The sequence below is a fragment of the Malus domestica genome, chromosome 15, assembly GCF_042453785.1.
Source record: "Malus domestica chromosome 15, GDT2T_hap1".
Classification (NCBI taxonomy): domain Eukaryota; kingdom Viridiplantae; phylum Streptophyta; class Magnoliopsida; order Rosales; family Rosaceae; genus Malus; species Malus domestica.
The window spans coordinates 17,059,407-17,083,287 of NC_091675.1; the positions used below are offsets into that span (position 1 = coordinate 17,059,407).

General features: G+C 38.8%; 3 protein-coding genes across 11 annotated transcripts; all 3 read right to left on the reverse strand.

The window, feature by feature from the left end:
• Window positions 1-278: 278 nt before the first annotated feature.
• Window positions 279-3,809, reverse strand: LOC103400845 (alpha/beta hydrolase domain-containing protein WAV2-like). 5 transcript variants are annotated; one of them, XR_003768835.2, is made up of 9 exons: window positions 3,228-3,809; window positions 2,802-2,837; window positions 2,558-2,636; window positions 2,365-2,419; window positions 2,146-2,262; window positions 1,834-1,998; window positions 1,168-1,411; window positions 879-1,001; window positions 279-715 (listed from the first exon to the last, which is right to left on the reverse strand). XR_003768835.2 is itself a non-coding variant. In XM_029093796.2 (9 exons), the coding sequence occupies exons 1-8, from the start codon at window positions 3,463-3,465 to the stop codon at window positions 905-907; spliced, it is 999 nt and encodes a 332-aa protein (XP_028949629.1). In that variant the 5' UTR covers window positions 3,466-3,809; the 3' UTR covers window positions 279-715; window positions 879-904. The 5 variants fall into 5 exon arrangements, 4 of the variants coding, with proteins under 4 accessions (XP_028949629.1, XP_028949631.1, XP_028949630.1 ...); XM_029093796.2 differs by having other exon boundaries at window positions 879-969; XM_029093798.2 differs by lacking the exon at window positions 879-1,001 and having other exon boundaries at window positions 279-617.
• A 663-nt stretch (window positions 3,810-4,472) lies between these two features.
• Window positions 4,473-7,898, reverse strand: LOC103400844 (nuclear transcription factor Y subunit A-4-like). 5 transcript variants are annotated; one of them, XM_070813579.1, is made up of 8 exons: window positions 7,613-7,831; window positions 7,330-7,398; window positions 6,787-6,857; window positions 6,393-6,657; window positions 5,998-6,110; window positions 5,855-5,926; window positions 5,437-5,598; window positions 4,473-5,234 (listed from the first exon to the last, which is right to left on the reverse strand). In XM_070813579.1, exons 4-8 carry the CDS (start codon window positions 6,580-6,582, stop codon window positions 4,869-4,871), a joined length of 903 nt encoding a protein of 300 aa, XP_070669680.1. In that variant the 5' UTR covers window positions 6,583-6,657; window positions 6,787-6,857; window positions 7,330-7,398; window positions 7,613-7,831; the 3' UTR covers window positions 4,473-4,868. The 5 variants fall into 5 exon arrangements, with proteins under 5 accessions (XP_070669680.1, XP_070669679.1, XP_070669681.1 ...); XM_070813578.1 differs by having other exon boundaries at window positions 6,787-6,860; XM_070813580.1 differs by having other exon boundaries at window positions 6,787-6,927.
• A 10,208-nt stretch (window positions 7,899-18,106) lies between these two features.
• On the reverse strand, window positions 18,107-22,802 carry LOC103400853 (phospholipid:diacylglycerol acyltransferase 1-like). The gene is made up of 7 exons (XM_008339540.4): window positions 22,058-22,802; window positions 21,181-21,403; window positions 20,768-21,051; window positions 20,336-20,633; window positions 19,773-20,032; window positions 18,731-19,222; window positions 18,107-18,554 (listed from the first exon to the last, which is right to left on the reverse strand). The coding sequence occupies exons 1-6, from the start codon at window positions 22,525-22,527 to the stop codon at window positions 18,739-18,741; spliced, it is 2,019 nt and encodes a 672-aa protein (XP_008337762.3). The 5' UTR covers window positions 22,528-22,802; the 3' UTR covers window positions 18,107-18,554; window positions 18,731-18,738.
• Window positions 22,803-23,881: the final 1,079 nt, after the last annotated feature.

Below are 23,881 nucleotides of genomic sequence, written 5' to 3' on the forward strand. Positions count from 1 at the left end.
GGCGTCAAAAAAACCAAAAAAAAAACTAATTTATTTAGACGTCTGACCCCAAATTTCATTAACGCGGAGTTTAAAATTCATTTTGCTTCATTTGTCCCGGCAACTACAGTGGAAAATTCCAGTTTCCGGCAACGAAGCCGATTTTAGAATCTTCGTTGATCACGTTACCAAGAAGCAAACATACGGTTCACATAATCTGAATCGCATTGTAACCGGAAAAACAAAAAACTCAATAGCGTTGCTCGGTTGAGACTCAAAAGTAAATCAATAAAAGGTAATTAAACAGTCGACTCCGAATGACTTGGATTTAAACCTAACAATTTTCAAAGCAACATTTGTCCCAACGCACCACAAAAGGGATACAATACAAACGGTCTGATGCACCAACTCAACATATATATTTGCATATATAGTGACTTCTTATTTCATACAATGGGTCAGTAAGAACAGATTAGGCATCGAGCGTGTATGTCAGAAGTCATATAGTAGATCCATGGCATTCACATTTTCTCCCAATTGTCTCAAGTTTGTAAACCAACAAAAAATATTCAACAGGGAAGACCTGAATAGGTGCAGCGGTCCTTGCAGAGCGGCTCCTCAAAGAGAGCTTTCAATTGCTGCAGCTTCAGAAAAAAGGTACAGATTGTGTTGAGTGAGGAGCCAATCAGATTGCTTGAACAAGTCTAAAATCCATCCAATCACTTTGCCCCCACATCTGAGAGTGGAGAAAGAGAAAGTAAATCATTTTGCACAAAAGAATGCTCCAAGAAGTAAATCATTCTGCCCCGAAATCTAGGATAACTAATTTTATCAAAAGCAAAGCTCAAAGATTGACAAATATAAATCATGTAATTTGAAAACCAGTACAAGGAACTTACATCCCAAGTTCATACAACATGAAGTTTCACCCCCGCCCCAGTGGTACTTGACGTGCAGTCAAATAATTAAGTATTTTAGAACTCAACCAGGCTGTAGCGCCAGCATCCATTCCCAAGTTAATCCTTAAATTACACAGTTCAGTATGTGTAAAATGATCCAACATGAATTTTCCCTCTCTGTTCATAATTCTTATACATTCATTATCTTATGGAGTGTTATTTTCCTTCATTCAACTTTTGTGCGTGCTCTGTGTAAAGATTTTGGAAGACTTCAGTAACCAAAACTTACCTCTATCAGTGTGAGACGATTCATCATCATTTTTTGCTGGAACATGTTGTTGAAGAAACTCCTGGACCGTTCTCCAATAATTATCACCACCAGTGAGCCAAGTATCCATATGCATGCCAGTGGGAAATTCCACAAAAACACACTGCTTATTATGGGCAGCTGCTTTGGCATACAGCATTTGCATATGGGACGGAGGAATCATCTCATCTTGCAAGCCGGAGAGAAAGAGGATTGGCTGCTTAACCTGCATTTTTTATCGTCACATGTGAGGGACAGAACATTAAGGTAATGGCAGAAGAAAAGTGTCTCATCACACTTTGTTGATTTTGAGATGACCACTATTTAGAAAGGATGTTTTTTTTTTTTTACATCTTTAAGAATCATGTTTAATGTTACTAACGTTTGCTGAAATGTAGTACTGGTGCCAATTTTTACACTTGGTAGCTCACTTTTAAAGCACAATATGGTTTTGGTGAAAAAATGACTTAAAATACAGTTATTTCAACCAGATATCCTGGGTAGAATCAAACATGGACTGGTACAATCAGAACACTGGAATATGTAGAAAATTGAAAAAGGCAGACGATAAAAGTCTACCATATTGTTTCTGTTTTTCATGTCTAATTGCAGGGTGAAACAATAAATTCTACCACCAAGAAAGCTCACCTCACCAATGACATCAATTGTACTCCAAGGAGACCGTACAAGAAAATTAAGTGCTTTAGGACCTTTTGAACCACTGCCTCCAATAAACCACTTCAAGAAAGGGAGTAAAACTCCAGCCATGTCCAAAATAGATGTGAAGGTGTTTTCCACTATCAGTGCAGCAACCTGCAAGGCATAAAGAGAGAAAAATTATTTCGGCCTACCCACCCAAAAAAAAAATTTACGATTTAAGTACCGTGATGGTGGTGAAATTTCCAATACTCAAAAGGAAGTGAAAAACATTAAGTTGCAACAGATTTAATAGAGTGATACCTTATCAGGGTTGTTTTTAGTGACCACAGTTCCAACAGCACCACCAAGTGACCTTCCAAAGACAACTATTCTAGATGTGTCAATGTCAGTCCTCTGAGAAAGATGATCCAATGCAACCTAGCAGACAAAAAGAAAAAAAGAAAGAAAGAAAATCATACAAACAGTGCTAAAATATAAATACAGTAAGAATCATAATTCAACTGTAAATGAAAAGCATACCTGAGCATCTTTTATGATCCCATGCTGAGAAGGATATCCTTCACTTGCTCCATAACTGTTTATATCAATGAAGATTAGCATCTTAGTATGCATACACCAACACAAATTTTCTTTCCAACCATCATATATTACTCTTAATTAAGCTGTTGATACAATAACAAAGCAACAAGATAGAAACACAATAGGCACATACCCTCGATATGAAAGCATGAACACGTTACATTGCAATTTCTGTAACATTATCCGGACCATTTCGAGGCGATGAGCAATGTCTGCAGGTCAGTGGTCAAGGCCAATAAAGCATATAGAACCCTCAATTCCTCACTAAATTCATGAAATTACATGTAAACCAAAATGAAAAATCATGAAAACAACGCACAACGTCATTGTTTCCAAATTATAGTAACAAAGACTGACTATTCTGAGAAAAAGGATACTTCCAGCATTTTCTTGGAAAAACAAGAGGGTTGGACCTGAAAAGCAAAGCAAAATAAGAATCTTAGAATCAAATATTGTTCCTTGTGTGCTACAAACATACCGAAAAATTCGTAAGCAGTCCAAGATAACAGCTTCATTTTTAAGTAAAGACCTAATTACTTAGAGACAGAGACGAATTTTTAAACGAAATGAATAGGGATTACTGTGGAATGCATGCATTTCTAGTAAGCTATAATCTAACTTAACAAAAACAAACACAATTAGTTAGCTGCTTTGGGTAATTCACTAAGCCCCCTAACCGAAAAAACCCTAATTGTCTCATCAAAACCAAAACCCAATTCCAATTCAGCAGAATTCAGAGCTCATCCAAATCAAACACAACATGAAATTCAAAAACGAATCGGGCAAAGAGAACCGGATCGGACCTCTGCAGTGGGGGAAGAGCTTGATGAACCAAGCGTGGAGGCGAACGCCGTCGGAGGAGTGGAGCCAGACGTCCTCGTAAGTAAGGCGTAGGCGGGCGGGGGTAATCGGGTAGGACTTGGTGAGACCCGGCAGGACGGGGACGTAGACAAGCCGCTCCTGGAGGGCGACGAGCAATGCCATGCCGGCCACCACCAGGCCGCCCACCCCGTACAGCAGCGCGTTCACGTACGACACCATGGCTGGGTGGGGATGTGAGGAGCTTTTTGCTGGGTTTGGGTTTTCGGCTTGTTCTAATCTCCGGCTCCTTTTTAACTATCTGGAAAGTGCATAGTGGAAATTTGGGGGTTGAAAATTTTGATTTTTTTTTAATATATCAATATTTTTATATTAAAATGAGCAATATAATCTGATATTGAATTCGTCATCAACGAAATTTGAACTTAAAACATCTCATTTCTAGAGAAATACTAGTCGCAGTTGAAAATTCTGAATTTTTTTTTTTAAATGAAGGAAATGAACAATGGGATTTGTTTTGGTCAATTTTATTAAGGTGAGGGTGGGGCCATGTAAATTGGTTTTGCAACTTCGTAGTTCGTATGATGAGATTTCCTATGGACTTCAAAGTCTCATTCTCAAACACTAATTTAAGGATCTTTTAACTGTCAATTTTTTTGATTAAAAATGAAAATATAGATCTGATGATTAAAAAAATTTAATAGAAAGCATCATAAAACTGATACGAGTCAAGTCAAGTTAGCTAGAACAAACAGTATATTGTTCTTTCTCTATTAAAACAAAAGTCACATGTGAGTTGAATCCAAGTTTAAATTTCATCTAATAAATCAAAGTAGTTTATAATATCCTGTTGTTTCCAACAAACAAAAAAATATTATTTTTTCAAATTATGTAGGAAAAATTTGTTTGATACCGAATACCATCATGATACATTGGCGCTATTTTGTCAAGAAGAATACTTGGCTTCATATATGTAAAGGAAAATACTTAAATTCTTAATATCAAAAATAGAACAATTCGGAACCGTTCACTCTTGCAGACAAATTAAAATTTGACATGTGTGATGTAATGAGATAGTTTACATATGTGCCGGCTTGCAAGTTGCAGGTAAAGAGAATTGGGTGCGAGATGCAGGCAATGAGTTGTTCTAAGAACGCTTCAGCATCACGTTATCAACTTTTAACCCAGAAAACATCATCATCCAAACTTTTTGAACCCAAAAAAATGAATAAACAAATAAAACAAACTTTATATCAAACCAGCTGCAAGCAAAAACCCAATATTATGCAAGGAACTTGCCACACGAATGCAAGGTCGTACATATCGGAATCGAATCAAACCAAACTGTTCTTGTGCAACATTCGCAACGTAGCTTTTAGCCGATTTGAATCAAACAGTCTCCTTTCATCAAGGTTAACAACACAGAACTAGAACAAGAGAGAATACATATGAAACCTACTAGACTACAGCATCTCTAAATGCCACCATTTCATTAGAAGCACGAAGGGTGGTTGATCTTTGGTTTTCCAATCACCAGTTGTCTGAAAGATGGTAGCAGAGTGAGAAAAGCCAAGGATGAATTGCCCAACCGCTGAGAACAAGATGATCTTTTTTGTGCTGACCTCTCACCGGACAACAGAAGCAAAGTGCTGGTTTCCCGCACGCATAAACCTGCCATGGAACTCCATTGCTCCACTCATGTGGGGAGGGATGCCTACAAACCTGCGATCTGGCTGCCGAAAGTTGTCATTTGTGTTGGAAACACTTGTCATGTCTGAGTGGATTGCAACACTAGGGAGGAATTCACTGCTTTCCGAGTGATGACTTTCTGTGTCCCCTGTATCTTTCTGAAGTACGCTGATGGAGTCAGAAACGTGGTGGGTACTACTGGAGGCGTTCTGGTCTGATTGCCGCTTTGTGCTGAGAAAACGTCCACCAGAGCCCCTTACCCTATTCAGGGCATGAAGATGGCGAGACTCGTGGAGATAAGGCTGCATTGATTTAAAAGTGTCAAGAGGGTAAGGCATGGTTTGGATGGATGAGGTTTCATTTATTACACAACTGCTGATTCTCTTCCATGGACAAGATCAGGATGAGTAACATGAGATTCTGGTCTGCAAACTAAGAACACATACTTCCATGTAGAACCAAATGTAGCAAAGGAATCAAAATGAATTTTGACTTGGTGCATACCTTTCGAGCTTTGAGAAGTTTGTTTTGAGCCTCCAACTTTGCACGGGACTGTCTCCTTCTGAGGATTCCACGGTACTGTTTTGCATTGACATAGATGGGTCCATCTTGTGCCAGATCAGGAGGCAACAGAACTCGTGTAGGTACGATCCCAAGCATATGGGACTGCATTAAGTTAATTTCCAATTATAAGCTCATAAAAGGTGGTGACAATCACAACAAACAAGAAAAACTAATAAATATAATCAGAATGATGGAGCTCAGACCAACATAAATTGGATATAAAACTTGTTTGTCCAATCAGATGAAAAATTGTAGAATATAGATTCATCTTAAACAGTTAAAAAGACAATTAGCCGCATTTCCTTAGACGCAATTTGGTGAAAGAATCTAATCAAACACCAATGGAAACAAAACTTACCATAGCCTGTGATCCATATGCAGTCATGAACCCACTGAAGTAAGGGTCAACATAAGGATATGGTATGCAGCCCTGGAAGAAAGGAGATGTTCAAATTAGCAACCATCTAACGGTTAAATTCTGGGTATAACGGCTCCACCTACCACTAAATTGCCGTAACCAACTTGAGAAGGGTTCGACATTAAATCTTGATTACTCGGCAAGAAAACTGGCTTCAGTTTCCCATCAGCACCCTTACCACATGTTTCATCTTCGCCTGTGTTCAAGGACAAGAAACAGAAGAGAAGAGAACTAAGTCCACGAAAACAAGGGGAACAAAGAATGTTTTAATGGTAAGCATATGAGCTAAGTACATAAGGGAACCATGTCTTCAGAAATTTCACTTCTTAAAACAAACTTTTTATATCAAAAAGTTGTTTTTTTTTTTAATTACAACAGTGTACTTCAGAAATTTGATACCAAAACAATGTGTGCAGGATATTACGATAAGATCATAAACCACGAGTTTATATACCAGATTCTGATAAATTGCACTGACCTTGAGAGTGAACAATTGAGTGGGTTGTGGATGATGATCCCTGGTCTGTTTGTAGTTTAAGTCCTAAATGCTTTGCGTCATGATAACCTTGTGGCGGAGATACCACTTTGAAGCTCACATCCTTGGATAAAGACTCTGAAATTTGTCGTTCACTTGGAATCCACGACATGGAATTAGTATAAAGGGGCATTGCCTGGACGGAAGTTTGATTGAAAATGTTCTTGTTCAAGTTTTGAGTTGGTATAGATGATTCTATCGTCGTGTCCTGAGTTTTATGCAAAATAATAAAGATCCTTAATAAGTACTACCTTGTATTAAGGACACTTACAAATTATCTACTCAATCCCACGAACATGAATGAATATCACAAACAAACCAACATAAGAAAACTCACCGATAAATTGGAACCATCCAACAGATTATTCTATCTGAATCACTTATCCAACAAAAGCCACAGCATTTCTCCTACTTCGAATCAGATTTACATCAGCAAACGAAGCATTTACAGCTAACAAGTTGGTAGTCCTGTTTCTACCTTTTAAATGTCTCAGACTCCGCATGCTAAGAACACCAAGAAGCGGTTTTTCCAAGTTTATACAGATTGCATTTAATATCTCAATTACCATGTAAGTAAAAAACAAGGTTTAGAAAACCTGATCGAAAATGTCAGTAAATATTACAGAGAAGTTTACAAGCAGTACCAACAAATTAGACCAATAAAAACAGATAAATGAAAAGACTTGAGATTTCCAGACCAACTCCAATCATACCAAAAAATAAAAAATTACAAAATATATTACTCTCCCCATTACTCATTCAATCCCACCAGAACAAAGCATTGTCCAGAAAACCCAATAATAAAAGAGGAAATAAGTAAAATTTAAATAAAAACAAATAAAATGCAGAAAAATGTACAAAAATAGAAATAAAAACATACCCAAAACAGGTATGAAACAAGAAACTGATGAAGGAGACAACTTTACTACTTTCCCATCTTCAGAAACACCTGAAAACAAAACCAAATGATCGCAAAATCTACATGCAATCAGTAAATAGCAAACAGAAAGCAACCCACTTGGATTCTACACCAATAAATAAAAAAAAATCTTCATAAAATAAATTAGCAGAAAAATAAAACCCATAAATGGAAAAAGAAAATGGAAAGGCAAGAGAGAGAAATTGAGTGGGAGAGAACGAGAGAGAGATAGAGAGAGAGAGACCTTTGGTATCTGGTAAGGGATGAATGAGCAAAGAATATAAGTGTTGGGAAGACCTTGGACATGTCTCCTCTCCTCCAACTGTCTAAATAAAACACTATCTCTCCCCTCCCCTCCTCTCCTCTTCTTCCTCCTCAAAGACTCACTCTTTCTCTCTCTCCTCACTCTATATTTTCCTTCCTTTCTCTCGGGCTTTTGCTGCTGTGACAACACAACACACACAAAAACGTGATCCTAAATTCCTGATTAAAAGCACTTGCCACACACCTCTCTCTCTCTCTCTCTCTCTCTCTCTCTCTCTCTCTCTCTCTCTCTCTCTCTCTCTCTCTCTGTGGTGGGCCCATTCGCACCCTCAACGTTTGGCTGCATACACCTTCCCTATCACAGCCGCCCCTCACTGTTTTTCCTCACTTGTTTTCCACGAGAAGATTTTTATGACGAGGGAAACATAGGTGGTACAACACGTGTTTTTATATAACTGGTGAGCAAAAATACTTTTGTATTTTTTAAGTTATTAACTTTTTAAAACACATATTCCACCATTGATATAGTGACACGTAATGTACTATTTCTTGTTCCAGTTATACTAAAAAATCTTTCGTTTCTCACGCTCACATTTCCCACTCTCCTCCACAAATGTGCGCATTATTTTCTGTTACACTTCTATCCAGTAGCATAACCAGTATTTTCAAATAATGAAGTTATAATATCAACTAAAAAGGTTTATCCGGCTATTTTGTCGAGAACCTAATAGATATCTTCTAATTCTTGTCAACATATGTTGAAAGTTTATGTCGACATTTGTTGAGGCTTATTGAGAGTGAATGCAGGATATTGTGGAGAGTAATGTTGAAAACTGCCAAGGCTTTTCAACTAAAATATTTCATACATGAAGAGAGAAAAAAAGACAAATATGATGGAAGAAAATAAAAGAAGTAGGAGAAAGAAGTTGTAATTTAATTTGTCTTAAATGTTTTTAGAAATAAAAAACGATATACAAACAAATATATAGGACTTTTGAAGTTGCTAGGATCAAGGACAACCAAGATCCTATGCTGGCTATGCCGCTGCTTCTATCTGACTGGAAAATGTTTCCCATGCACCGCCGCGGCGAGTAAGCTTCCCTGCGTGAACATTCTACAGAAGAAATTATTTCTTGTTTGTTTTTCAAATTTGAAAATATAAAAATATTTAAAGTATATTTAGATAATAAATAATAAGGAAAACTAAAGAAAATGGTTTGAAAATTTTAAGTTTTAATAATAAAGATTAAGTAAAAGGTAAAATAAATAGTACAAGAATTGACTTTTTAATGTAAAAATATGATTTTTTTGTTAAAATAAATAGTACCGAAAGTTTTTCATTAAAATTCTCTATATAATATATGACCCATTGGATAATTACCAAGGAAAAGACACGTCAACCTAAGACGTGATTAGGATGAGGTTTAATATTTTTTACCCAAGACACGTCATTCAGCCACTTAACTCTATAACAACCACAGTAAAAGCATCATACTTTTCTTCAAATGAAAGGAAAACATAAAAGATCAATCAATGTTACTAATTAATGTGGTTTGGTGATATTTTTTTTTATTTAGAAGTAAGAAATTTTAAAATTAAATTTTATGGATGACGAATTCGATATCAAATAAGAATGCTCATTGTGTAGTTTAGCTAAATTTCCTCTTCTTCTAATGTAAAAATATCAATGTATTAAAAAAATAAAAATAAAAGATCAATTAAATATTGTTTAATTGCTATATTGAAGATGAGGATAAGATGGGAAAAGCTGGTGTTGGAGTTATGATGTGATAGCTTTGTTTTTGTTTTTTACCTTGACTTCGACCTGCTTTTTTAATATCCAATGCAGTGGAAAGAGATAACACCAACGACAAAACTCAAACAGAAGCGCAATGATTCTGGCTAAACTTAATCACGTCCAAAAGTCAAATAACTTGACGACTATAATCATCAGAGTGCAATGTGACGTGCACCGATGACCGATGACCGATGACCAATGACCAATGACGGCCAAAATCATAGCGATAAGTTCTGTACGATTATATGAGATGACATTTTGTGCAGTATTAAACGGACTAGGATTCTCTCTCCTTCTCTTTCCATCCATTCCTCTTATATTTTCTTATTTTGTCTTTTTTTTATTATAAATATAAGATGTTGATGTAATTTAACAATGACAGTTCAAATAGAAAGGAAATGGGAGAGAATCCTACTCTGTATTGGATTCCTTAAGTTAGTACAGTCATCATCAGACTGCAACATAAAAATGTCACGATGCCAACTCTCTTGTACTGCGCCTATCCTCCAACTAGAGTCTTGAAAGTTATAAAAACCCGGTTTCTTGTCCGAAGTTTCGAGCATGAGCGCAACATCATTGTTGCAAAGAGCACGAAAACATTACTTTTATTAAGCGTTTCGATGAGTAGGAATTTCTCATTATTGCTCCATATCTTTTTGTTGTAGTCTTGAATTGTCCGTAGTTTCGTAAACTCCTCGTCCTTCTTGCAAATCAAGGCAAGTCGTTCTCCTTGTATTACTTATAAAGCACAGTGATCACTTTCATAAATGATTCTATGTACTGTCTATGAACGCTCTTATATAGTTTACGTTATATTTAATATAATTAAATACCGTGAAAACTTATTTTTGACCTAAATCTTGCGTAACAAGGTAGAGGAAATGTCCTCATGAATTTTTGGTTGCACGGTTGCTGATTGTGGCTGGAAATGCTTCTACCGGACTTTCTGTAAGGCACCGGAGGAACCGTGGGATTGTTGGTTTTCCATTACCCATAACTCCATCAACTCTTTGTCTTCTTTGCGAACCAACACCAGACGAACTTGGTAAGCGGCCGGATTGTACTTCCAATACTTATCATTGCGCATTGGATGCGGTAGGGCGAATGTTTTCCAAGTGTCTTTGTCTTGGTAGAAAACCAGTATTTGATTGTTGGTGGGATGCCAGTAAAGCGCGCCGCACGCTGAAACCGGTAACTTGGTGTCCAAGAAAACCCTCGTAAGGTAAAATCACATCGTTCAACTGATTCCAATACCAAGTGTTTGAATCAATAACCTCACATCTAAGGTGGTATTGATATGAGGGGTTGGTCTTGGGCTTCGATAACCGAATAATATTAACGCTTTTTATCCAAAATGGTTTTTGAGATTTACATAACTTTTCACATTGGTCCCTGAGATTTGAAATCGATGGAGTCCACGGTCAATTATTTTAGTCATTTTATGAAAAGTCTTCGTTAAATAAGGAGAAAATGACAAAAGTACCCTAATGTAACGACCCGTCCCTAAAAATTATGATTTTTATAAATTTTAAATATGAATTTACGGAAATGCCCTTCGAGGCAAAGATGTTGATTTTTATGGACCGTCTTGTCATGTCATGTAAGGTTCATTTTCTTGGCGTATCCTTGTAGTACTCATCACTATGGACTCATGGGCGTAAACGGAGTGCAATTTGGAGTTATAACGAATGAAATATTAACGTTTAAAGTTGAGGGTATTTTAGTAAATTGATTAAGTTCAAGAAAGCTCCAGATTTTTGGAGCTTAATCTGGAAAGCCACGTGGATGGCCCAGATTTGAAGAAAGCAGAAATGGACGGTTGGGAGAGAAGATAAAGGAGAGAAAGGAAGGGGATGTGAGACTAATCAGAAAAGGAAAGAGGAATGAGTGACCAACCAGAGAAAGAGAAAGGAGGGAAATGAGGGAGGAGAAGAAGGAGGGGAACCAAACCGGTTCTCCCTTGACCCGACAACCCTGCTCAACCCGGTGGTGATTCCGGCGAATTGACCGTCGCCACAACCTAGGATCAACCCCACAACATCCCTTCTTCACATTCCACCTAAAAATTGAAGGAATTGGGCTATAAATTATGAAGTTCGAAGCCGTCGGCTTTGACAGCAACCCGTGAGTCTTTAGGCGGCGATCCGCCATTCCTGAATGCAATCTCATCGATCCCCACCATCAAACAACTCCCCTTAAGCCCAAGAACAAAGCCCAAGCCTTGGTTGGAGCATTGGTGTGAGTTTGAAGGTCGAATCAAAATACACCCAAACCTAGGGTTCCAGCGGGTTTTCATGAAATTGAGGCTTTTCCAGGCTAAATTGGCCTTAGTCACAGGTATGAAAGTTGTTCCACATAGTGAGATTTTCATTTCTGTGAAGTTTGAGATTTTTTAGAAGTAGTTGAATTTTCTGGTGAGTCGGGACGGCGACGTGTGGCCAATGGGCCGCAGATGCTATTTTACGCTAAATCGATATATTGATCTCAAATTTGATATCCATATGATGTGATTTGATTATTGTGAATCTAGTTTGATTAAGGTGTGTTACTTGATAATTATATTAATCGACGATCCGACCGTTGGATCGTCACCAAAATTCAATAGTTATAGTACGTAATATTTAAGGATATTAGGAACTTACAGATTGGGAATCCGACGTATGTATCTTTCCGAATTAGACTTGTAAGTTTGTAAAATAAAATGTTGACCGCCACTTGAATTTGCAATTGGCGGAGATCCAACCGTTGGATCGTAATGAAATTTTAGTATGATGTTTTAGAAGCATAATGTGGATATTTGGAAGTTACGGATTGGAAATCCAAGGTGCGGATCTTCCAAATCGAGTTACGTAGGGTTGTAGACCCTACCGTCGATCTTTAACCAACGGTTGACTTTTGGTCAATGGGTCTCGAATCATTAACGTCCTTGGGGATGTTTTTTATGTGAGTTACATGTTCTATTGATAAGGATTCTAAGATGTGGTCTGATAATTATTCTAGGTGCCGATCGTTCGTGATGCCTCGATGTTTGTGCTAGGGAGTTGTAGCACAAACTCCAGGTGAATGGGCTTTTGGTTTTCTATGTATACATATATATGTTTTACATTTTCCCAGAAACTGTTTTAATATGCATATATTTTTAAGTGTCATGTCATACTTGCATCTTATTTTAGTATATGCATTAGTATTGTTGATGCACAAAACCGGAGGGGTTTTGGAACAACGTAAATCCGACCGTGAATCTGCAAGAAAGTAAAGAACACAAGATGTATCGTGGTTCACCCCAATGTTTGGGCTATGTCCACATTGATATTGTATTTCTCTGAGAGGATTGTGAGGGAGAGAGCTTTTCTCTGAATATGAGAGGCTTTGAGAGGGTGATGGGTCAGACCTAAGAATTGGCCTTTCTTAATAAGGAGAGTGAAGAGTCCTTTTATAGAATAAGGGTTCTTCACTTATTACATATTTGCCTATTCCTTTATTACATAATTACATTTGAGTCCCCCGAGTATTAATACGAGATCTAAATACGGAGGCCCTAAGTATGGTACAAACAGTAGTCCCCCAAGTCTTCAGTCAAGAGAGTCTTTTGGCTGGAGACTTGAAATTTAGTCCATGTGTGGGCCGAAGTAACTAGATGTCGTCTTGAACTGATTCTCGATATGAGGCGGTGCTCAATCTGAAATGATGCTCAACTAGAAGTAGAACATGTTGCGAGGCTACTTGGCTTGTGGCTTATGTTGCCTTGGTTGGCTCGGCTTGTGGCGATGAAGGTAAGGGAGTCCCTTTTATAGAATAAGGGCTCGCTCTTCAATACATAAATGATGGGCTAGAGTTGATGCTCACGACGAGACGGTTGCTCAATAGGCGGTGATACTCTCTAATGATGGTGAGGGAGTCCCTTTTATAGAAAAAGGGCTCGTTCCTTAATACATAAGTGATAGGTTAGAAGTGATGCTCGCAGCAAGGCGGTTGCTCAGCAGGCGGCGATGCTCTCTAATGAAGGTGATGGAGTCCCTTTTATAAAATAATGGCTCGTTCCTCAGTACATGAATAATGGGTTAGGGGTGATGCTCACAGTGAGACGGTTGCTCAGTAGGCGGTGATGCTCTCTAATGATGGTGAGGGGATCATTTTTATAGAATAAGGGTTCGCTCCTCAGTACATGAATAATGGGTGCTCTCTAATGAAAGTGAGGGAGTCCATTTTATAGAATAAGGGCTCGCTCCTCAATACATAAATAATTGGCTAAGTCCCCTAAGTATTTTTTATGAGGCCCAGTTGAGGCCCAATATATGGTACATAATGTAGTCCCCCAAGTCTTCGGTCAATAGAGTCTGTTGGTTGGAGACTTCAAATTGAATCCATGTATGGCCCGAAATGGCGGTTGTTCGGAGGCGGTATTTGTATATCCTACACTGAAGTTTTGTAGGTGAAGCTTTGTAGGTGAAGCTTTGCAAGTGAAGCTTTTGAAACTAGAACTTTGTAAATGAAGCTTTTGAAGCTGGAGCTTTGTAAATGAAGCTTTTGAAGCTGGAGCTCTATTAAATAAAGCTTTCGAAGCTGATTGACATGAGTGATGCTCATGAATGTTGACATGAATGATGGTCATGAATGTTTATGTATGATTGACATGAGTGATGGTCATGAATGTTTATGTATGATTGATATGAGTGATGCTCATGTATAATTTTGGAGTACTGGACGTACTTTTGATCACCTGGTTGGTGATAATAGCAGCAACCTGCCGAATAATTTTGGAGTATTGGGCGTACTTTTGATCACCTGGTTGGTGATAATAGTGGCAGGCTGCCGAATAATTTTTTGTAGTACTAGACGTACATTTGATCACCTGGTTGGTGATAATAGAGGCAGGCTGCCAAATAATTTTTTGTAGTACTGGACGTACTTTTGATCACCTGGTTGGTGATAATAGAAGGCCTGGCTCTTTTGGGCATATGGGCGTTCGCCCTCTACATAACATTCCAGCCCATTATGTTGGGCTTGCCCTTTTTTTTTTAACTACCCTCTGATGGGGTTATACATATATCTCCGAAATATAAGAAAAATAAATTACATCATTCAAAAATAAATCCGACTCTCTGCTCAATGGGTCACGCCCATAATTCTCTTTTCTGCATGACATCACCACCGCAATTATGTCTACTTCTTTTTATTTTCTTTCGCTTTCTGCTTTTCTTGATCTCCCCGCCCCTTCTCTGTCCACCCATGTTGCTTTGCAAGGTATCTTTTGCTTGCAAACCCACTTGCTTTTCTTGGACAGCCTGGTCGTGCCCATCAATTCTCACTCCTCGTGCCCATCAAAACACTCGAGTAAAGAAAACTCCATATGCCTCGTTGTGTCTTGGCCATCTAGAAAGAGAGGGAACTCCACATGCTTTGTTAAAACCAATGACCGACATATCCCAGGGCTGTTGCAGACTTCTGAACCTCCTGATCCACTAGTGTTAGGAAATGATTCAAGTTTATGTTCTTGTGCAGGACCCATAGTGAACTTTACAAGATATAGCAATGAAACACGTGATATAATATGTTGTTGTCGCCTTCTTAGTATCTTTAGCCAGTTTTTTTAAAATGAACATACCCCTTGTCACTGGATGGTAGCTGATTTGACTCCTCCAACCGCTTCCTAGCAACAGATAGAGCTGTCCCAGCAACCAAAAGTGACATAAGCTCTATACTAAGTTGCTCCTCTTTTGTTTTTGTATCCTCCACAGCAAGCATAAAATGCCTTGACATGTTTCCCATCACCATTTTTCTGGCCTCCAGTTTCTGCTGCATCTCCTCAAGTGGCGGAAGAAGAGGGAAAATACGCACTCCGGGCGAAGGTCGTCGATCAAAGTGACGACGACCAATGCGTCGGCGCAGGAGGAAACGGGCAGGTGGAGCTCACGATCGAAGAGGCGGTCGCGGGCGTGCTGAGAGATCTGGGACTTGAAACTGTCGACGATCTGCCACTGGTGCTGGAGGAGAGGGAAGTTGGAGAGGAAGCATACGTGACCAAGGAGGGCGAGAATGGAGTGTCGACGAGGTACTTGAGCTCTGGATGCAGATGAGGTGGAAGACGGAGAAACCGACGGAGGTGCAGGACCATGTCGGGTCGGCGGGCCGGATCTGCTCCAGGCATAGCAGGCATGACAGAGCGCCGGAGGAGGATGACGTCAGGAAAGATTGGATCTTGGAGAGGTCGGCGGTGGTCGATGTTGATTTTCCTGTGAATTCCAAGTAGGTTCGGAAAATGGAGTCGGAGAGATCCGAGTGGCGAACGGGTCCGGAGTCGGTGTCAGAGTTGGGTTTTAAGGAGAGCAGTAGCAGAGGGATTATGCAGGGATGGAGACGAAGCTCCATTTTTTATTTTTTATTTTGGCTTTTCTGAGAAGTGGAAAATGTGTGGGTTGTAGGGAAAGGCGTGAGTTCAAAGGCAGAGAGAGAGAAAACTCTATGTTTGTGTCTCTGTGTGGGTTTTGCAGATTCACGGTGGAGGTGAAAAAAATGAAAGAGAACCGACACAACTTTTCGTATCGTTTCCCACAGACGGCGCCAAATGTTGATGTACAAAACCGGAGGGGTCTTGGAACAACGTAAATCCGACCGTGAATCTGCAAGAAAGTAAAGAACACAATATGTATCGTGGTTCACCCCTATGTTTGGGTTACGTCCACACTGATATTGTATTTCTCTGAGAGGATTGTGAGGGAGAGAGTTTTGCTCTGAATATGAGAGGCTTTGAGAGGGTGAATGGTCAGGCCTAAGAATTGGCCTCTCTTAATAAGGAGAGTGAAGAGTCATTTTATAGAATAAGGGATCTTCACATATTACATATTTGCCCATTCCTTTATTACATAATTACATTTGAGTCCCCCGAGTATTTATACGAGATCTAAATACGGAGGCCCTAAGTATGGTAAAACAAGTATAGATATGCATATTATTGCATGATGTTGCGGACGCCCAGGTAAGCTTCATGTGATTACATATTGATGATAGCGATTGCAATGTGTATGGTTATGTTTAGATGCATTTAGAGTTCATTATCATGCACCCTGGTGTTAGTGCTCCCGCCCGTGGCCAAGGCACAGTCATTCACGTGATGTTCACCTCTCGCACCGCACGCTCACCTTGGATCCAAGTTTGGTGCACAGCCTTGTCGTATAGACCACAATAGGTGGTTCCACTTGTAGGTGACCCGCGATTTATCGCACAACGTTCACGTGATCGTAGCACTTGAGCGTACTTATTTACACCTAGCCCTGTCGTACAGACCACAATAGGTGGTTCCGACTCGTGTGCATAGATTCAGCCGTACATGTCACGTTAGGTGACTCCGGCTGACATATCATTTTATATCGATTCACAGTACATGGCTTACATATTATTTACTGAGATACTTGACATGGCACATACTTTGGTTTTCATTGCTCTCAAGCATGATTTCTATATACGTATGTATTATTATTTTATGGGAAAGTATACGGGTTTTGCAGTGGGGTTATTATTTTTGGAAAGAGAAATGGTTTTTAAAAGCTTTGTTTTTGCCCACTCACATTTTCTGTTTTTCGCCCCTCCAGGTTTTAGCTGCTGAAAGTTCGTATTGACAAGGATTCTTGACGAATCTCAGTATAGGTGGCTACCTCTGAGGGTATGATCCTTACCTACACTACTGTACTTTACTTATGCTCTGACGTCGCGTGTGAAATGAGTTCAATCTCGCTCACAGCACACTCTTGTCTTTAGACATTATTAGGTTTAAATATATTCATATTTTCCACATCACCATACTTTATTGCTTTGTCACCTTCCAGGTGTTGGCCAGCACAACTCGATTCAGAGTCCTAGTGGACATTTCGGATCGGGGTGTGTCACCTAAATTTTTGTCAAAACATTTTGGCTCTTTGTCTATTAAATTGAGAGTATTTTCGTCAATTTGGTCATTGACCAAAATAATTGACTATGGACAAACTCAGGGACCACTTCTACTGATTTCAAATCTTAGTAACCAAGGTGATGAGTTATATACCAACTTCATGAACCATTTTGGCTAAAAAGTTACTCTTAAATCATGTGCTCAAAACTGGGTTCGAATTTGAATTCGACCTCAACACAGCAAGAGCAATGCCCTCAAGAAAATACCTAGTCTTAGGTTCTGGTATATTTTTCAACGGTTGAGTATTAGGAGCGGGACAATGACTCTCGCCCCCTCTTTTTTTTCCTTCTCTTTCCCCATTCTTGTTTGAATGCTCAATATTTCATCTTGTTTTTTGATCTTTGTAGAGAGAGAAGAAAAACAAATTGTGAGAAAAAAGGGGGGGGTGGGGAGGGGAGGAAAAAAGGGAGGGGAGAGAATCTCATTCGTAGGAGCGCAAACAAAGCAGCGAGGATCCTTATGGTTTTTATGGCTGACACCGACGAGTAAACCTCGATCAGCGGCTTCAATCCGGTATGGAAGAGGTGAGGACCGGTGTGAAATTTATCGTCGATAATCAGTCCTTGTGACCATATATTTAATTTTGATGAGTTCAACAATTAAAATTTGATTCCTAATCATTTAATCAATTTCTTAAATTTACTTACCCATTCTAACATGATTAAGTAGTTTAAATTTCGTCTAATAATAATAGTGATTTACATTAAAAGAACAGAAAACAGAATAAAATCTTCCAGAAGGTTGTGAATATGTTCACGAAAATATCAAAGGAGAGGGAGCAGTGAAATACTACATAATTACAGATAGAATAACTGAAGAAGCAATACATTAATCAATTAAATAATTTATTTGGCAATATCCAATAAATTAATTGAATATCCCAAATTCCAGGGAGCTATATATCAACTGTAAAAGTTGGCTACCTGAAATTGGTAGGAGCCCGGCGTGGCGTGAGATCCGATTCTTGAAGCCGTTTCGGGCCTCGTTGAAGCCATCAAGACTGCAGAGTATAGACAGATGACAACATAATCTTGAAAGTGTGTGTTTCAGCAAAATTTGCTATTCATTTGAATCATTTCTTAGGCTTCAAGGGAAAAACATGAACTAGCACTATAATCACAACCGCCAGTTTGGAAGACGATGATAATTCATCAGTTGTACCTTGATGCACCGGATTACCTGAAACAAAGGTTGAAAGAGGCAAGTGAACACAAGAATATAGTATTCCGCCTTCAGAAAACGTAGCTTCAACCCTAATGTAGGTAGTTTAAAGAGATAAATGGTGCATGTGATTGTATCCGTATTGTTTGTATGTGCGTGCAAAGGCGCGTGAGAGAGGGAGCTTTATAACTCACCATGTAAATCAGAGATCTAAGTTGATTCTTTCAGACCATTTGAAAATACCAGAGTGCACTTTGTCTCCGCCCAATTCCTGTCCCGTAGCACCTGCTGCCACTCTTAAAACATCCTCGATCAAAGCAAAGTTTCCCATTATGTCAACATGAGCACCACTTTGGGTGCCCCGGCCCTCTAGAAGATTAGCTGGAGGGGCATGATCATACTCCCTTATGTAAGTAGGGATGCCTGCAGGATTGAATCGGGTCTTACCCCTCCAACCTTTAGCGCACATGAAGCCCGCACTCAGAACAGGAACAGTTTCATCCCCATCAGCGGAAAAAATTCCACCTTTTAAACAAGGGTCTTCACTTCCACCCTCTGCTGAGTTATCTATCTGAAAGGGAATGTAGCATTCAGCACTAGGAGTCAACTTGTATACATATGCCCTTTCGGTTGGGATTCCAACTCCATACATAGAATAGATCTCCATGTCCGAAGCATTTGGTAATCTGCCCAAGCAGTCAGAAGTTCACGCACCACAATAACAAATTGTTTGCTTAAACAGTGAATACAAGCCCAGAATAGCAGCTAAATAAACAATGCATGAACAAACGAAGCGTTTATTTTATGATAATAAGAGCTGGAAACTTAAGTGTATAAGGCTTTTTGATCAAAAATGGGAAAGTTTGACTGAAACATACAGAGCACGTTTGGAGCGTGACTTTTTCACACTTTGAGTAAGCTTTTTTTTTCTTTTTTTTTTTTTTTTTGGAAACACACGTTGGGTAAGCATTGGACAGGAGTTTCCTGAAACCACCGTAGTGAATATTTTTACTACCTAGGCAATACTTAAGGGTTCATCTATGAGCATGTAAAGGCATTGGAGAATGGGAATGGTGCGTACAGATACAATTAAAAGCATTAATATTGACTAATTAAGGATCACCAAAACATGGAAAACTAGATTAAGTTTAATATATGACTCACTTTTTTTTTTATTTGAAAAAAGGGGGGGGGGGGGGAGAGAACTGATAGAACAACACAAAAAAAAAAACTCACTTTGTTTCTAAGGGATTCGACCAATACTTGTAGTGTTCATATTTTGGGTCATCCAAATTGTCGGCAATCCCATACGAAAAATGATTATCCCCACGTGCCATCAGCTTGGGGGCAACAAAATGAAACAGATCCAAAACTGATCCTGCCGTGTAGACCTTGTAATCTGCAACGGCTTTGACACCACCAACACCCATTTCATGGTACTCTGTCCATACATCACAATGGGTAGCATTTGCAAGGTAATTACCCTTCACAGCGTCCTGCCAATCAAGCACAAGTCAAATTGAGACACGTTAAACAGTTACGATAGTATGTATCTTGGGATTCTAAGAAAAGATAAGACGGTACACATCTTGAAGATCAAAATGAATGGGTAAACTATTTAAAGATGGTATGAGGGACCATTAGAAAGAGCATTGACTACATTGTGCAATCCCATTTGAAGATAGCATATATATACATATAGAAAGAGAGCGAGAGCGAGAGAGAGAGAGAGGCCATATATACTTCTAATGGAATGCCTTCTACATTATGGTTAATTCTACTTGAGAACAGAGAAATACCCTAAAATCAATCCTCTCAATCTTGGAGGAATCTGCCTCTGCTACATCTTTCCCAAACGATACAATCCTCCCATAGTTTACTCTGGTTTCAACTTCACTGTTTGTATCGTTATTCTTCACCTTCTTTGCACCACAATTGCAGTATCCTTCAGGTGACCAATCAAGGCCACCCCAAATAGTGTCCCCGCCTTTTGGAATCATTGACATGGTTGCATCCCATGTACGGGTCATTCGCATCAGATGTTGTAAGGTTTGGAGACCAAAAACATCCTTATCCAAAACACCTGGTGCAAAAGCCCTGTAATAAAGATTAGCGTTTGATCAAGGGTCCTAAAGTAGGGAAATGTTTCTAGCAGACTAGACAAATCAGGATACAACCATAATTCACGTTTCTAGCAGACTAATATGTTGTGCAAGTAAATGCGAAAAAACCTGGCAACTGCAATATCCCTGGCTTCCATAGAGAAAATTCCCGCAAGGGCTTTTGGAACCCCTAGAAAGGGTCCACCAATGTTCATTACAGCTTTAATATGCTTCGCACACCAATCTGACCCACCCCCACCACCCATTGGTCTTGGTGCCTCAACCCACTTCATGAAATGCAAAAAATACAGAACACCCATTGAGTGAGGAATAACAACCACCTTGTTACCACCATTTGAGGCTACCATAAGCTCTATGTGACTCTTTATCCTGCTTAAAGTTTGGTCCCTAACCTGACAAAGGCAATCAAGCAGACAAATAAACAAAAGTCATTTTTCATGGTAACATCTATCATGCTACGATGAACGAAGAAACCTTATGAATTTCCATTATAGGAAGCTAAATGGGCTAAAAAACAACACCTCAGTATTTTGAAACGATATTCTCCAATCATATGAAGCCATATACATTGTTTTCTCTTCATACCCTATGCGAGCCAAATTTGCAATTAAAACTGCCCAGACAAAATAACCCGGTGCAAAGTAATCAGCTGCCACAAGGCCCGAAACAGGCCTGACCCTTACACCGGGAGGGTCCAGTCCAGTTTCATTATCCAGAGACATGTGCTCAACCCAGCATAACGGTCTGCAAAAGATGAAGGGAAACATGGTTAACACGACGTATGTAAGATTCAATTCCATCAACAATGTTCTAAAACTTCAGAACAAAAGGGAAATTAACTTCGATCAAGGTTATACACCCCAACGATTAATGTTTAGAGCACAAAAGAACTCATATCTCTTTCTGATATATAAAGGCAAAATGAATGAGAGTTCAACATCCACACTCTAACAAGCATCCTAATACATTTTCTTCACATTTACAATTCAAAAAGTTTCTCAATCTACTTTACCTGACATAAAGTTAAACTAGGTAGCACTATATTTTCAAGACAACACTAACTAATCAACTCACTTTACAGCTTTAAGTAAAAACTGGTAAAATAAGCAACCTCACCGCATCATAAACAGCACTGATTAAGGCAAAATCAACTAATCAACTCAAAGGTTCACTAATTAAACTGCTTTGCACATTACAGTTTTTAAGTAAAACATACAAAAACATCATTGTTTAAGGAAAAAAAAATCACCTTTTAAGTATCAAACACAATACCCTCCTCATATGACACCATTCCTTCTAAACTACACCAAATTAACTAAACAATCAACAAACAGCTCAAAATCCAAAAACCCAAATCAAATTAATCCACAATTAATCAAGTTTAGCATGAAAATCCACCTTTTGTACAATTCACCAAATGTGCCACCCCACAGCCGCTTCCTAAACAACCCATCAGCACAACTATGCCCTTCCCACAATTCGAGCCCGCCCGTCACAATCCCGGGCACGAACACCACCGGGTGCTTCGCCGTGAGCCCCTCCTTCCTCAATTTCACCCCCGGCGGGTCCGTCATGGGACCCGTTATCGCCTCCGTCACGTACTGCGGAAACGAGGCGGGCATTGCGTTGTAGAGGAAGAGCAGGAACCACCAGATCGAGCATATGAACCCAATGAACCAGCAGCAGCTGTCGACGCACGACCACTTGTGCGGCTTTTCCCCGCCATTTTTCTTGTGATTTTGCTTTTGCTGCTTCTGCGCTTGGGTTTCCTTTTCTTTCTGGCTGTTGTCGTCAATCGGCGGAGACGGTGGCTCTGAGTCGGAAGCGGCTTTTCCCTTCCTCCGTCTAAGAAACGACATCGTTTTCATAACGGGAGAAAAAAGTGGGCGGCTTTAAATGCTCTCTCTCTGATGAGTAACTGGGTTTTTTTTTTCTGGTCCCCGGTGCTCAGCGAAGCAGCTGATCGAAACCCAAATCCCGAGAAATACGGTTACTATATTTATACACGGCGGTGGAGGAGAGAGGTTTTAGCCGGCGAGTGGCGATGTGGAGGCGTCCGATTGGCTGCCGAACTGGCTGTGTACTTTTGGTTGGGTGTTTAGAAAATTGGAGGAACTGAGCCTGGCAGTACCCGACGGTGGTTTAGTTGGGATTAAGTTTTCCGAACTAATGAAAATGGATTGAAAAATAGTTAGGTGTATGTTTTCCTTACTTTGAAAGGAAAACTAATAAAAAAAGTTTGAAAATTTTGAGTTTTAACAATAAGAATAAAATAAAGGGTAAAATGAATAGTGGATTGACTTTTTATGTAAAAATACGATTTTTCATTAAAATGAATAGTACTAAAAGCTTTTAGTTAAAGTTTCCTACTTTGACTCTGTGTCCGAGTGGGCAAGAAAAGGAAATTACATTATTAAATTTGACTTCTTTATTTGAGCAGAATATTTTGTTTTGTTTAACGGTGCTATTTACATTTATTTTTATATTTTACATGCCTTTAAAATTTTAGAAGTTAAATTAAATGAAATATAGATGATTAAATAATGAAAAATGCGTGAATAACAACATTTTTATTTTTTATTCGGTGATGAGCAAATAACATAATTTTCAAGTCCTTTATTACAATATAATTATATCATTGACTGTCTCTATAATATTATTGGCTTTTGTTATTTTAGTACTTATTTTTGGTAATATTATGGATGTTGACAGCTCTAAGGTTCAACAACTTTGAAGAAAAGTCTATATAAGACAATATGGAATATACAGTTAAAAAGAAAAACGAATGAAAAAAAATTCAAATTTTTGAATTTTAATAAAATATATGAAATTTGATGATTAGATTATTATTTAAGCATAGATAAACGTGTTTATTTCTATTAGTGACACATCATTTAATTTATAAATTTTGTTTACAAATTTAGTCTCTCTATTATTACCTTTAATGAAACATCTTAATAACTTTTGTTTAATAGTTAGGACAAAATCCAACATCAAACTATCTCAATTAGATCGGCCCATCCAAAATAATTGATTGAGTTCTGATTTTTTCCTCACAATTTTTGTTCAACTCGTCTTATTTTTTCGTCCTGTGTTCAATTCCTATCATTTCCTTCTTTTTCAATTTTAGATTTTTCATAAGTCTCTCATATGAACAAATTTGTGTTGATGCTCGCTTTCTTCTAATACAGGACCCACACATTAAAACTCAATGTCCAGGGA